This window comes from Ambystoma mexicanum, chromosome 3p, assembly GCF_040938575.1.
Source record: "Ambystoma mexicanum isolate Mex_15411 chromosome 3p, UKY_AmexF1_1, whole genome shotgun sequence".
Classification (NCBI taxonomy): domain Eukaryota; kingdom Metazoa; phylum Chordata; class Amphibia; order Caudata; family Ambystomatidae; genus Ambystoma; species Ambystoma mexicanum.
The window spans coordinates 252,337,847-252,353,522 of NC_090925.1; the positions used below are offsets into that span (position 1 = coordinate 252,337,847).

The 15,676-nt window shown below is 47.2% G+C and overlaps 1 protein-coding gene across 5 annotated transcripts in view; it reads left to right on the forward strand.

Annotated features, from left to right (window-relative positions):
- Window positions 1–15,676, forward strand: part of OSBPL2 (oxysterol binding protein like 2) — a 1,093,509-nt gene that overhangs the window by 555,964 nt on the left and 521,869 nt on the right. For all 5 annotated transcript variants that reach the window (XM_069650733.1, XM_069650731.1, XM_069650732.1 and 2 more), the window contains 2 exons: window positions 13,008–13,105; window positions 15,443–15,625. In XM_069650733.1, coding sequence (XP_069506834.1) covers window positions 13,008–13,105; window positions 15,443–15,625 — 281 coding nt within the window. The remainder of the gene's footprint in view (window positions 1–13,007; window positions 13,106–15,442; window positions 15,626–15,676) is intronic.

Consider the following 15,676-nt stretch of genomic DNA (forward strand, 5'->3'; position numbering starts at 1 on the left):
TGTCAATGTGGTGGACGCTTCAGCATCTCCCTGAAAGACAGTACTTGCATTAGTATGGATAACACTAATTATAACTGAAAACAAACACCAGTGGACGATAACTAAGGTGTATATCAATTGGAAAGCACTAACCAAACAATTGGTAAAATAATCACACAATACATAAAAACTATTACTTGACATGCATAAAACAAGTATGTAGCGGATTAGCCTAGTAAGATTACCTGATACGCGCTAGAAGTGGTTGATAACTGCAAGCACGTCATGGAAGTAGAATGTTCTTGCTTCAGATTCAAGGGATAGTCAAGAAGTTGTAAAGATAAATTATTGTTTGACAATGAAATGCCAATATTTAAAATTGCCATTTAAGGAGACAGAATACTTGAGTAATGCGCAATATAGCACAGTTCCCTGTGCCCATATATAGATTTCATTTGTGGGTTATGAAATCTGAAAATAATATATTGATAAATGTCATTATTCAAAAAGCTATACACTCATATCAATGTCGAAAGTATTACAAATTGGAAACAACACCTAAAATATCAATGAATCCATTCGGCTACCTACACACTACCACAAGGCCTAAAGCTAAAAACGGACACTTGACTCGCCCGTGGCGGAATGTGGACGAATAGAGTGGGAATAGCGTTTGCAAGCAGTTTTCGTGTCGATCGCCATTTATTCTTCTTTGTTACCCAAGATGTGGTGTACATGTTCGAGGGAAAGTGCCGGCTGCAGATGCGGTATCGATCACCCCTCTTGTCCTCAAAGACTTGTTGGACTCTACTTTCCAGCTCATCCAGTGGATATCCACAATGTCTGACCCATTCTCTTATTCGATCAACAGTTTTCGGGAATACATGCATTGTAGTGCCTTCAGATTTAGCATGGGTCTTCGAAGGGCAACCGCTAATCGAACAGGCAGGCATTGTTGAAAATTCTGAAAAGTAAATATCAAGATTATTATAAAACCTTGATGAATAAAAATGTCATAAAAAAGTAAATGAACCATAGCATGCTCAATGCAAGGTTTGTTTTGGTTGCCGGAACTATACCAGTTCATCATGTGCGGCTTAGTATTTGCATAAGTTACAGACATTTTTTAAATGATGGGACTAAACTCTCAACATGTGACTCGTCCCTTGGATGTTCTGTCTTGCACGAAAAGGAAACCTGCTTACATTATAGACTGGACCCCTGAAGGATGCAATTCGATGACAATTGACACAGATGAAAATAAATAGATCTATTGATGGCGTAACAATTGAAACTCAAGTCAATAGCAATGAGACCAATGACCATAGCTCTATTGGGTACTGTAATCGCAAATAGATAGAAATGTAAAAATGACAAAATATGACTAGGATACATGGCCTTACCTTGACCAACAAACAGTTGGATTAAGCAGGCCGAGCAGTATGTTGCAGGAGAACAGGTAGATGGCCACAGGTAGCACACTGACGAGTTTGCTCGAAGCGGTCACAGATAGCACGACGACGAGCAGATTAGCATAGATCTCAGTGCTTCTCAGGTAGAAGGTTCAGGAGTTGACTTGCAAAGTACAAAGATGTTCTCGTGAGACATATCAAGTGGTTTATAAAGTATTAGAAACAGGGGTGTGTTTGTGAATGAATGACGTGTGTATGTCGTGGTATTATGTGGATTGCAGGGGGGCGCCCTGCCTCAGGGGAGGCCTGCCTGGAGACACGGGGTCTGAGGAGGCCATGTGAGCGATGGCCCCTGGGCGTGGGATACCTTTTGAAGTGTACATGCTGTTTGGTACCTTGGCCGTTTGCGCCCGTGACAGCCCCCCATGCCAGCGCTCATCCCCGGGTGCGAACCTCCTTTGATAGAGGGGGTGGGATGGATGGGCCTGGGGTGTGCAGATAAGGCACAGGAAGACTGCTGAATGGAGACACACTTATGTGAATTGCAAGGGGGCGGCCTGCCTGGAGACACGGGGTCTGAGGAGGCCATGTGAGCGATGGTCCCTGGGCGTGGGATACCTTTTGAAGTGTACATGCTGTTTGGCACATTGGCCGTTTGCGCCCGTGACAGCCCCCCATGCCAGCGCTCATCCCTGGGTGCAAACCGCCTTTGATAGAGGGGGGTGGGATGGATGGGCCTGGGGCATGCAGGCAAGTGTGTGGGAGCGAGGGGCCATCAAGCCCCTCTCATCCTTTACTTCTCAGTAGAAACTCGGACCAAGTGCCTCCAGTAGTGGGTTCGCCCCTTGCCCTTATGTGATGTTAACTTTGGATGACATTCGCGTAGATGGGACCACTGAGCAGGACACGGGGCATCCATGTTCGTACCCCCTTTCCACTCCATCTTGGTGACCAGGCCTCACTGCGCAGAGCACATGGCCCCACCCTCGTTCCCACTCTGACTGGAAAACTCCAGAGGTATTTGCAACAGCGAATAAATGTAACACATCACTCTTCCTCTGAGATCACTGTCCTGCATGTGAACCAGCCTGAACTAAGCACATAGCTTGTTCATCTCCACAAACGTGTCCTTGCCCACACACCCTCGCCAGTGGAAACTTACTGCCATTCTGACCCTGTGTCCCTGCAAGGTATTCGCTTCATGTGCCAGACCACTGACCACGCCATGATGCCCACCTAACAGATCCCCAACTAACATTAAACCCCTACTGCAGTATATATCGTTGCCTATCAATAACAAATGCCACATACCGGAGATTCTTGTGAGCACAGACTCACACTTCAAACAGTGTATTATAGTGGTCAAGACCCTTAACCTAAGGCCTGTATGACCCAATGTTAATTGATAGTATTGATATATGTGTGACTTTTATAGAGACATAACCGACTGAAAGACTTTGAACAAGTGTTATTTAGTGCATGCTTTATTGAGAATATATTATGTTAGCTTAGATAGTGACCACCCTGCTTCAGAGCGACCTGACCTTCACCCATTCGGAGCACAGATGTCTGATGTCCATCCTTGAATGGAGACACACTTGATTCATTTAAAAAGTCGAAACAACCGTTGTTAAAATATATGTGGTGTTTTATTTTGTATCTTATTTTGATGACATTAAAATACAAGACTTTAAACATTGTACAGGTCAGGTTGCAGCACAGCGAGAGAAAATCCCCTGTACTGACCACTGTCACTCGGGAACGTTTCTCTTATGGCACGAACGGCACAGGTGGGTATCACTCTTCGAACGCGGTGTCCAAGCCTCCCGTGAAGCCACCATGTAAAGGAACGATAGGCCACCAGCCTGTACCACCTGAGAAAAGGAATGAAACAAACTGTTTTTAAATGACCAAAATAAGTTTAATAAACTTTTGTTGTCAATGACAATTCTTGTAACTAATGGCATTCTGCTCGGACAAATGCTATCTAGACACTGCACACTATTGAACGACTTTCATGCGTTACAATGTTATGTATATGTAATTTTGGATATAGTAGAAGACCATGAAATAGGAGTGGCATGACAAGCAGAGTATACTTACTCGTTACTCGGATTACGAGGACGAACAGTTGCGCGAAGTTCGTGCATAAGCACCATCATTATCCTCAACACGGACCGTGTGAGGCAGGCTGGCCTGAAGTCTGGCAGCTCGGTGATGCATTGCGATCGTGGCTGGCCTTCCGAAATGTAAGCCACGCATCCCGAGTTTTCACAGCAGCAGCAGTTCTCGTCCTCGGTTGGCATTAGCTGGCACCGATTGCATGTGCACCAGGTGGAAACACCGTCCATGCGACTAGGTCCAGGCTCTTCAGCTGTTGAATCGTCCTCCCAACTGCCGTCCGAAGACCCGTCATTTTTGCGTGTTTCCCTTTCCAGTAGTTCCTCCTCGGTATACTTGGGCTCGTACATGTAGGGCATTATTGTAGCCAGTGTGTGTTAAACAAACTAAAAGAATTTATAGCGGTGGTACTGGTAACTGTTCACACGGGCTACAAGCAACGAAGGTAGCTGACCAGAGCACAGAAACGAGTCACAGAATGCTCAAAGTAACACAGGGAGAGGAATGGAATCGAAAATCTGCTGCTCTGTGTTGTGAAACGGTCTGTTTATACTTATTGAGGAAAGAGGCGTCCTGCCATTTCCATGGCGACACGTCATTAGCTGAAGCGCAGCGAATGTTGACACGAGACGTGCTTTGGCGTTGTGAAATGGGCGGTACGTGTCTGCTGATGACAGGCTCAGGGGCGGGGGATATGATTTAGTGCCACAAAAGCAGGTCAGCCAGGGCGATGGGGGAAATGATAGGATTATCACAAAATGGCAGCTCCCTGATGCCTGTTTTCGCGTGCGTTTAATGGATGAAAACTCGGGTAAGGTCCATAGGAAATTTTTCTAAAATTGAGCGACTTAGGCTTAAAAACACTTGGCCGACCCGTAGGGGCAATAAAAATTTGACCGAACCATTCCTTTAAATCTCAACTTGACACAATTGGAAAAAACGTGGTAATAGCAGACACTAGTCTTTCATGGGGCACACTTTTATCTTATGAAGTGGTATCATTGCCTTTTAAAATCTACTGTTTCTTCACTACTCAGTTTATTTTTTGCAGAGCACGATACCCTAGTGGGCTTATTTTGGATGGGCTAGAAACTAGGATTTTGGCTTCAAGACATTAGACAATATCAAAACAATCGGTGGCTCAATATTCTCCAATCTGAATGGCAACAGGTGTATTTTTAGACTTGCCCACTTGAGATTGTGCAAGTAAATGGAAAGAAACGACTAGACCTATCAATGCACCAAGCCACCTTTAAAAATGTCTTCATTAACATGTTTAAATTGAAGGCTGATTATTATGCTAGCACCACTGATATGTGCAATGAGCCCATTCACAGTGTTGAACATTTCTAAAAATGGAGTGATGGGAGGTACCCACAGAATAACCATGGTTTCCAAAGCAAGATATCGGCTCTTATAGTCAGTTTGACTTCCAATAAACTATCTACAGTACATTGGGATGCCCCACCATGCCCCACATTGCAATTTACATGTTGCATCCTTGTAATTGTAGGATCCTAAGATATAGGAATCTTACTGGACATGTGGAAATATCCAATTCATCCCTAGGATCCAGTACCATGCTTGCTTCCTGTCTGATCAGTCTCCAGGATATAGCGCCCAGCACACTGTATGTCATTTTTTGTTTGTTTAGGATTGTGAAGTGCAGGAACATAGAAAACCATAGTGTCTGGGATTACCCCTCCTCCCAAGGATCTCGCACCCAGTAGGTCTTTGGTCATTCTCGAGTCTATAGAGCCCAGCACACATCTGGTCTCAGTACCAGGGAGATGGAGCCCAGTATTCATATTGCCTGATAGTGAGACATATCGCTAGCTGCTAGCACACGTCTTGTCCTGTCAGCCGCCGGGATTTAAAATCTGGCATAGATTTAGTCTCAATAGATAAAGAGCCCGACTCAATCTGCATCCAGGGATCTAGAGCCCAGCTCACACTCGGCACTGCATTCCGGGATATCGTACCAGCCCCTATAATGCATCTTTCGAAGGGATTGTGTCCTCCGACGTATTCCTTATCTTTGATAATACGATTCCAGCTTGCTGGCCTCGGAATTTTTTCTGTAGATGGCGCTGCGCGTCGACGTCCGCCGAGTCGATGTCCCTCGACGGCCACCGTATCGGCGCTGACGTCATCATGCCCATAAATAGCCACGCGCTGCGTCCGTTGCTCAGTTCCGTTTTTCCGCGCTTCCTGGGGCCTCGGAACGTCGTTGCTCAGTTCAGTCAGGATAACTCTATATCTACTCGAATAATACCTTCTAGTTCTCGATGGCATCTTCATCGGAACCGACGACGCCGCGATATGTTGAGACTGTGGTAAAAAAAAATTGATAACAGATCCACACAGGATCTGCTTGTGGTGCTTGGGATCAGAGCACCATTGTTCGGAGTGTGAGGACTGCCCATGACGGCGAAAGCCTTGAAGGAGCGCAAGGGGAAGCTCGAGAGAGGTAAGTCAGTCAAAACCTCCTTGAAGGTTTCTTCGGCTTAGTCGAGGCATTCGTCTCCTCGCCGTCGAAAACATTCCCATTCTAGATCTCGAAGTAGCTCCCACCATTCGTCGAGATCAAGACACTCAAAAAAGAGACGTCGAAGATCCCCTTCCTCGTCGTCTTCTGTGTCCCCAGAAAGGGTCTCCTGTCCCACTTAACACAGCTCTCAAGCTGAGTGGGAGGAATTCAGAAAGAAAATGTTAAGCGTCTTCGAGAACGTGGCCTCGACCCCCTCGAAGACAGCTCAGGGTGATACCCCGGGTGAAAAACCCAAGGAATCAAAACACTGCAAGTCGCAGCACCCGGCGAAACATTCCACCCGAGAGTGCCACGAGCCATCGGGTAAGAAGGCACTGTCTTCGACGCCGTCGTCGAAGATTCCTTCGACGCACGGATCGGCGCCATTGACGCCGTTGTAGAAGTGTACCTCGACGCATCTGTCGATCGACTCGACGCCATCATCGATGCCGATGAAAGAGAAGACCAAGGCTACTCCACAGCCAACGGTGATTCCAAGGGCCTCCGGCACAACGCTGAGACTGTTGTCGATGTCCTCGAGTAGGATCCCGATCCTCTCGAGTTCTTCGAGACCCCTTCCAGTTTTTTCAGCGCCTTCGAAGCCTGTCACATCGGCATCGACGACATCAACGTTTTCTCGCCCAATAATGACGAGTTTGGCTCCTTCTGCCTTAGAGATGGGTTTTACACCATTTCAGAGGTCAGAGTACCCTGGACTATCTTCAATTTATGAAGAGGGGGAAGATTCTGACCAGGAAACATTTGGGTTACAGAGGACCACACTGCCTATTTCAGAGGATTTCACCTCTAAAGAAAGAAGGCTGAAGAACCTACAGGAGTCACTACATGAGGCAAGTGGGCGGGACACTTCCCCAGAAGTGGATTTTGTTAAACCAGACCCAGGGGAACATGCCGAAACACCCTATAGAACCCTTATGCCAAGAATTATTGAATTTATGGGTTGGTCTGCGCCTTCACCTGTTTTTCAACAGGATGACCTAACAGACATATTAGACAAAGGTCCACAGGAGGACCCTGTGGTCCCCTTTCATGCAGCCTTACAAAGGAAAATTACATCTAATTGGGAAACTCCTGAAGTTATCCCTGCGGTCAATAAAAGATTGTCAGCCAAGTATAGGGTAGCAGCTGCTGACCCTGAATACTTATCAAAACACCGACTCTAGAGAGCCTGGTGGTTCAAGCGGCAACTTCATCTAGCAGTAGGACCGCTTAACCTACTGTCCCACAGGATAGAGATGACAAGAGGTACGATTCTATGGCGAAGAAAGTCTTCTCTGCTTGTAGTATGGCGTTGAAGTCCATCAATGCCACCTGTACGCTCGCCAGGTTCAGTCACACACTATGGGAGTGTGCTTCATCAGCGGCTCACTGCATACCCGAAGGAGAGGAAAAGGAAGCCTTCCTTAACATTATAAAGATGGCAAAGATGCCATGTGCGAATCACTTCAAACTGCCATCGATTCCGCTGACAGTATCAGCAGGGCCATGGCGGCAAGTACAACAATCCGCAGGCATGCATGGTTGCGAAAGTCTGCCTTTGCTCCAGATGTACAGGCCAGACTTTTGAATATGCCCTTTGACGGCTCTTCACTATTCGGGAAAAAGGCTGATGACAGTCTGGAAAAGTTGCAGACTTCTGAAGCAGCAGCAAAATCTTTAGGAGCTGCTATCCGCCAAACTCCTTTTCGCCCCTCAGGAACCTCTGGGAGAGGAAAGTCCTTTCGCTATTATTCCGCATTTGGGAAAGGCAGAGGACAGCCGGCTCAAAGAGGCCAAAGGAGATCCACACGAGGTGGACGGGTCAAAAGTACTAAGGCCGCCGCAGCAGCAGCAGGTGCCTCTTTACCCTCGGCATCTGCATCAGCCGCCCCCAAACCACTCTGAGGCCTTCCCACACAATACACCTGTAGGGGGCAGGTTAACTCACCATCTGACGGAATGGCAGGCTATAACGTCAGATGCTTGGGCATTGGAGACAGTTGCCCAGAGTTACTGCCTACCCTTTCTACACATTCCTCAGAGTCATCCACCGGGGAACAGCTCTCTAAAAGTTTCAGATCCGCTCCTCTTGCAGGAAATTATAGACCTGCTAGAGAAAGGTGCCATAGAACCGGTACCTGTAGCGGACAGGAACAAGGGCTGGTACTCCCCCCCCCCCCCCCCCCCCCCTAACTTTCTAATACCAAAGGAGGACGGGGGACTGAGACCCATCCTGGACTTCCGAGAATTGAACAAGTTCCTCAGGAAGAACAAGTTCAAGATGGTAACTCTCTCTGAGATCCTTCAGGCCCTCCAGCTCCAAGACTGGCTTGTATCTCTGGACCTTCAGGATGCTTATTGAGATGGATTGGCACATGGAAAACACAGGAAATACCTGAGGTTCGCAATTGGCGACTCTCATTATCAATTTCGAGTTCTGCCATTTGGGCTGACCTCTGCCCCGAGGGTCTTCACCAAGCTGATGTCGGTAGTGGCGGCGAGTCTAAGGAGGGAAGGGATTTCCCCAGGAGGATAGCTCAGGGGCAACGTGCTCGACTTGGAAACAAAATGACACGGAGCAACACAGGTTCGATCCCTGGGTCCGCGCTTAGAAACCTCTGGGTATTAAGCGCGTTATAAATAACCTATCATATCATATCATATCCACGTCTACCCCTACCTGGACGATTGGCTGATCAGGGCTGTATCTTCGAAACAAGCCCAGGCCCAGCTAGATTATGTCTGCCACTTCCTTCAAAAACTGGGCTTCTCCCTCAATTTAAAGAAGTCACAGATGATACCATCACAGAGACTCCAATTCATTGGAGCGGTCCTGGACACGTCCCTGGGAAAAGCCTCGCCACCAGAGGTGAGGGCTCAAGATATTCTACAGATGGTCACCAAGTTTCAAAATGCCCAACGTCTCCCAGCCTTCGACTTTTTGATGTTGCTAGGCCTCATGGCATCCTGCATCTTCCTTGTGCCAGAGGCTCACCTGAGAATGAGAGCTCTTCAGTGGGCACTGAGAAGTCAGTGGTCGCAATTCTCAGGGAGAATGACAGATCTTCTCCAGATTCCGGACAAGGTAGCCCGCGACCTTCAATGGTGGGCCTATCCAGAGATCATCTTGAAAGGAGAACTATTTTGGCAACCATGGCCGGAGATAACAGTAGTCACAGACTGGGGAGCCCATGCCAACGATTTGACCATCAGCGGTTGTTGGTCTCCATCGGAGTCCAGACTACACATCAACCTATTGGGGCTGAGAGCGATCAGACTAGCCCTGAAAGCTTTCCTGCCATCAGTACAGGGGAGAAATGTCCTGATAATGACGGACAACACGGTGGCCATGCACTACCTCAACAAAAGAGGAGGCGTAGGATCACTGCCACTGTGCAGAGAGGCGATGCAGCTCTGGTTTTGGGCAATCCAAGAAGGAATCTCTCTATCGGCAGTCCACCTAGTCGGAGGGAAGAACTTGACAGCGGACGCTCTGGCAGGCAGAGCACAGTCTCCCACGAGTGGGAACTAGCTCAGGAAGTCCTTCAAGAGATCTTCGCCCTTTGGGGAACCCCTCAGGTGGATCTGTTCGCCACAAGCACCAACAGGAAGTGCGATCTGTTCTGTTCAAGGGAATTTCCCCCGAGAGGAGCTCTAGGAGAGGCGTTCGTAGTGGACTGGGAGTTTCCACTCCTTTACGCGTTCCCACCAGTCCCTGTTATTCCTCAAATGATCAGGAGGTTGAGAAGATTCCAGAAAACCATGATCCTAATTGGCCAGGAGAACGTGGTACCCGGAACTTCTAGCTATGTCCATCTGTCCTCCAATCCGTCTTCCACTCAAAGAGAATCTTCTCTCGCAGAAGGGAGGTCAGGTTCTCCATCCAGACACCAGAACCCTCAACCTTCACGCTTGGCTTCTGAAAGGGTGAGGTACAAGGATTGGGATCTCCCTGATGACGTCACGGAGGTGTTGCTTTCGGGCAGAAGGCCAGCAACAAAGTCTTTATACCGCTGCCGTTGGAACAAATTTTGCAGCTGGTGTATGGAAGAGAATATCGACCCTTTTTCATGTGGTACACCAACGGTGTTATCGTTTCTACTCTACTTGGCAAACTCAGGCCTTCAAGTTGGCACTGTAAAAGGCTATCTTGCAGCGCTTTCTATCTTCAAGCGCACTGCGGAGGAACCATCGTATTTCAAACTTCCTCTAGTGTTACAATTTCTCAAGGGATTAACTAATGTTTATCCTCCAAAACCATTCCAGGTTCCCTTATGGAACTTAAATTTAGTCTTAAACTTCCTAATGGGACTCCATTCGAACCACTTCACTCTTGTGCGCTGAGATTTCTCACGCTTAAAACTGTCCTATTGGTAGCACTAACATCTGCTAGGAGGGTGAGCGAGCTACAAGCTCTCTCCTGTAAACCCCCACATACAATCTTACACAAGGACAAAGTTGTCCTACAGGTGAAGCCTAATTTCCACCCAAAGGTGGTTTCTGAATTTCATATTACTCAGAAAATTACCTTACCTTCGTTCTACCCTCCTCCTCATCCGGGGAAAGAGGAAAGGCTACATAGGCTGGACCCAAGGCGAGCTCTCAGCTTTTACATCAACAGAATGGCTAGGATCGGGCAAGCAGACTAACTGTTTGTAGGATACTCAGGTCACAAGTTGGGACTACCCATAACAAAACAAACCATCTCCAGCCGGATTATTTTGGCCATTCTGGAATGTTACAAATTGGCAGGGAATGAGCCACCCCAAAATCTCAGGGCTCATTCAACCAGGGGTATCGCAGCCTCTTCGGCTCTCCAAAGAGGGGTACCGGTCCGAGACATATGTGCGGCTGCCACATGGTCGTCCGCACATACATTCACAAAATTTTACAATCTGGATTCCTCCACTACTCAAGAGACCAGATTTGGAAAGGCCGTATTACATTCGGTCCATCCCTAAAGGGATACATAACATTCTCACTCCCACCTCCAATTACATGCCACTGCTATGGGAGTCTATCAAAGATAAGGAATACGTCGGAGGACACAATCCCTTCGAAGAACAAGTTACTTCTTACCTTGTAACGTTCTTTCGACGGGATGTTCCTCCGACGTATTCTTTATCACCCCTCCCATCCATCCCCGCAGTGATACTTCCCTTGTGGTTGCAGCTTACGCTCCTTCAAGGTCAATAACCAATTCAGGCATGACTTTTCTTATGCTACAAAACGGAACTGAGCAACGGACGCAGCGCGTGGCTATTTATGGGCATGATGACGTGGGCGCCGATACGGTGGCCATCGAGGGACATCGACTCGGCGGACGTCGACGCACAGCGCCCTCTACAGAAAAAAATTCCGAGGTCAGCAAGCTGGAAACGTATTATCAAAGATAAGGAATACGTCGGAGGAACATCCCGTCGGAAGAACGTTACAAGTTAAGAAGTAACTTCTTCTTGCAGCACCATCAGGAATGTGGCCCCCACCATACTCTACCTTATGCTGTATCTCTAGAGGTACAGCACCCAGCTGTCTGTCTGGCTTTCACCACATTTCCTTCAGGAATTTGGGGTTTGGCTTACTGTCTCCAAGAAAGTGGCGTCCAGCTTACTCAAAGGCTTGCATAGTCATTTAGCTTTTTTTGTGGTTCCAGGGATATAGTACTCAGTCACTATGACTTTTGTGCTAAGACTTCCAGGGATATATCGCCCAGCACACTGTAACTTAAGGTTTCCTGCACTATGGTTGCCAAGGATATAGCCACAAGCTCAGTATGGCCACTGTTCAGCACACTATAGCCATTCCAAGATGGTCATCAGTGTTAAAGCATGTAGCTCGCTCTTCAATGGTGGGCCCATCCGATACTCTCTCCAGCTGCTATTCATCCTGACCCTTGCTCTGCTCTCGTGGCTTCTCAGTCTCGTCTCTGCATCTCCCAATCCCCCTGTGAAACCTCGCTCTGCCTTTGTGCATACTCCTATCATCTTCTCTTACACTCTAAAATAGTCACAATGCACAGGCTTTCTGTACCGTTTCTCTAAATCCGTTTACCCACATGTGTTTTCTCTGTTTGATGCCCGAGACTTCAAAAGGCCCAGCAGCCATTTTGGAATTAGGCAGCAACTGTGCCTTATCTCTGATATCCCTGTGGCTCAGCTTTGCAGAAGGCTGCCTCCACATATGTCCACTAAACTGCTCCCCGTTCTTTCCATGTTCCATGAGCATGGTTTGCTTTAGTGGAACATTCGTAGACTGCTCTGACATCAGGTGCTCAAATTTCTCCATCTATACAGACTCCATGCTGGAGTTTTTGGTAATCAAGCAAACTAAGGGTGGTACGGGTCAAGGGGAAGGGTGGTTCCCAAATGTATGACAAATGTTATTGCCCGGGTGACATCAATTCCCCAGCATCACCTTCCCAGAATCCCTTACGCTATTAGAGACTGAACAGATTAACTCCACTGGTTTGTGAAACGATTCTGAATGTAGACCTTGAACAGAACAAAGTGGACGAATTTGTTTCAGTAGATTGTCACTCATTGGGCATAATTAAGCGTACTGTGCATTCTACGACTGTTGGCAATTGATATTTACAAGCTGCTTTTTAATCCACAGTTTTGATTTAGTGTCATGCATTTTGTTCAGTGTTGCTTCAAAATGTACAATCGCCACTAGCCATTAGTGAGTGATAATTGACTTGTGGAGAGTGAGAAATTATTTACTTTGTGGAAGTGCATAATTGAGGCAACTAGTGCCTGGCTTGCAGCTTGAAATGTTGACCCCTAAAAAAGCGCTTTTCAGAACTGCCTGTAGTGTTTACTCACCAGTGGTTGGTTTTCTGTTGGATGTGATGTTTTTATACATCTGGAAATAATAACTCCTGCCTCGCATGATATTTCTGGAATGAAAGGTGTGCCGCAGCTCTGCCTGAAGTGCTCTCAGTAACATGGGCTCTCTGTTCACAGACTGTTGCTGCTTTTGCTGTTTCTGCTGTTGCCTCCCAGTGGGAAAGAACAGGCAAGCCCTTCAACCCCCTGTTGGGAGAAACATATGAACTGATCAGGTGGGATTGGGATCACGCTTTCCAGGGAATTTTTTTTTAATTTAAGGAGGCTGGGTTGAGACATTGGGAGCAAGTATTGTTGAAAAAGAGATTAATATGAATCCGGTTTATAATGTATGTGACATTTCTGCAGTATTGCATACCACTGTAACAGTTATTCCCAGTTGCTCGCATTGATCATGGGTGTGAAAGAGTGGCACCCCTGAGCCAGAATACTTAGCTGACATAGAAGAAAGCTAGGAGTGGCCAGTCTTGTGAACATTAATTTACTATTTAAATGGATCTGTGTTTAAATAACATGGCCATTACTATGCATGTTAGATTTGAATGTTAAAAACACTTGCTCTCTTTTGTTTTGCCTGAATCAAGCATTGGAGGTTCACTATCCCACACCCCTTCCTCTTGTGACGATTCATCAGAGGCCTAGGTGGTGAGGTCGCTATTCGATAGTTCCCCCTGGGGGGTGGGGACAATGTGGGAGAATCTCATGGGGGGCGATCTCTCCCTCAACCCCACCCCCGCCCCATGGAGCACGATGAACACCTGGGTAGAATAAGGCACAGCATCTCCAACTAACCTTCCCAAACCCTTTACTATCTTTTAGCCAACCTCCACTTGCTAGCACTTTCATTTGCTATTGTGGCATTATACCATTTACTGACTCCAGTACTGAGACAAAGAAGAATACCTGGGAGGCAGGTACTGACACGAAGGGGATGCACAGAAGCAGGAAGAGCACTTCTGTGAACTCAGAGGAGCATTATAGCCTTCCAGGAAGAAACCTACATGTATGGTTTTTAAAAACCGAAGAGGAACTTGACACACTGACAAACCGTCGCCAGAGCAGCAGTGTTGGTACAAGCTGTTCGATGTGGGAGATTCAAAGGACTGGAGACCGGGACGCCATTGGAGGAGGAGACAAGTCTCTAGCAAGTCTGATGCAAGACCGTGCAAGAAGCTGGCGAGGCAGTGGCATGGCCTCCAGGAGGAGCTGGACCACGCGGTTTGTAACAGGTGCTGATATTGCAAGGCGTCAAAGGCTGCGAAGCCGCTGCAGCGACCAAGAAGCCGTTGGAAGACTCTGAAGACCAAGACAAAACAAAGCCTAGTGCAGACCCCAGGAAAGACAAAGGCCAGTGCAGACCCCACGAAAGACCGGAGCCTGGCGGAAAGATCCCAGAAGGTACAAGAGAGAGCGGGATAACCGGTGGGGGCACACAAGGCTCCTGTCAACCAAATAACAGCACATGGGTAAACAGGGGCAGGCACCAGTCCCCTAATTTGAAAGGAAGTATAAGTGAACTTTGAACGAGAGGAAATCTTCCTTGTGTCAGTAATGGTAGCAAAATGACTGACCACCAGATAAGGGTCAAGGACCCCAATGTGAGAGAATGTGGCTTTTGCATCCGAGAATATCATCCTCGTGTGGGTGGTAGACCAGAGGCCACCAACCATCACAAAAGGGTTGAGGACACCAACTATAGAGAGCAAGATAAAGATACAAGTCATCTTCCTCGTGGCAGTACTTGGCAGGGAAGTGAATCAAGCGGGCCAAGTCAAAGAAGAGGTGAAACCAGAATTGGGTGTTGTAGGTGTGAAGCCTGATGGAAAGAAGACCAGGGGAAGGGAGTCATTCCCACTGGTTGTGATGAGATTGAGAACAAGATACCAGAAGAAGGGAGTAATTCTCCTGGTTGCCTTGACTGGCATCAAGTCCAAGAGGACCTGAGGTAGGGAGTCCTTATCCCAGGCTATCTGAAAACATACATCAGTAAAAGGGAGACAGTTTCCTCATCCACCAAGAGGGAGTACCAGATTGTTTGTGACTCTACTATCAGGGGATGAGAGTTATTCCCCCTGACAACTTGTGGGACACAAGACTGTTTTGTACTGAATAGAACTGTTAAAACAAACCAAGAACATGAACCCAGGATAATGGAGTCATTCTCCAGAGATCATCCAGAACGATAATACTTTAGGTATATTTTCTAGTGTGAGGGTCAGAAGCAAGATTTTCATGACACAAGGCGGTGGGCGTTTTGACAGACAATCCTGACAGTCACCTTAGATCTTTTAGTTGAGGCAGGAAACCCCCCGCTCCTAGAGATAGGGATAGGTAGGTTTTCTTTTCTCTTTTTCACTGAATAAAAATATTTGTCCACAAATATGCCTCCTTTGTGTCAGCCCCGTCCTTCCAGTCCTTCGGTCTTGCGTCCCCCATATTCCTTCCTCCCCATAGCAAAGGTGTATCATATTATAAAAATGAGCTGGCTGCTGTTTTCTGTACTGCAGAATCTCTCTTGACCTATTTTACTTTATTTTTTCTTTTTTCTACAGAGAGGATTTAGGCTTCAGGTTTATATCGGAGCAAGTGAGCCACCACCCTCCGGTCAGCGCCTTCTACGCTGAAGGTCTCAATAAGGACTTTGTGTTTCACGGCTCCATCTACCCCAAGCTCAAATTCTGGGGAAAGAGTGTGGAGGCAGAACCTCGAGGTACCATCACGCTGGAGCTTCTCAGGTAAGTATCAAACTGATAGTGCAGGGTTATTTTAAGGTTTTCATTCCTTGT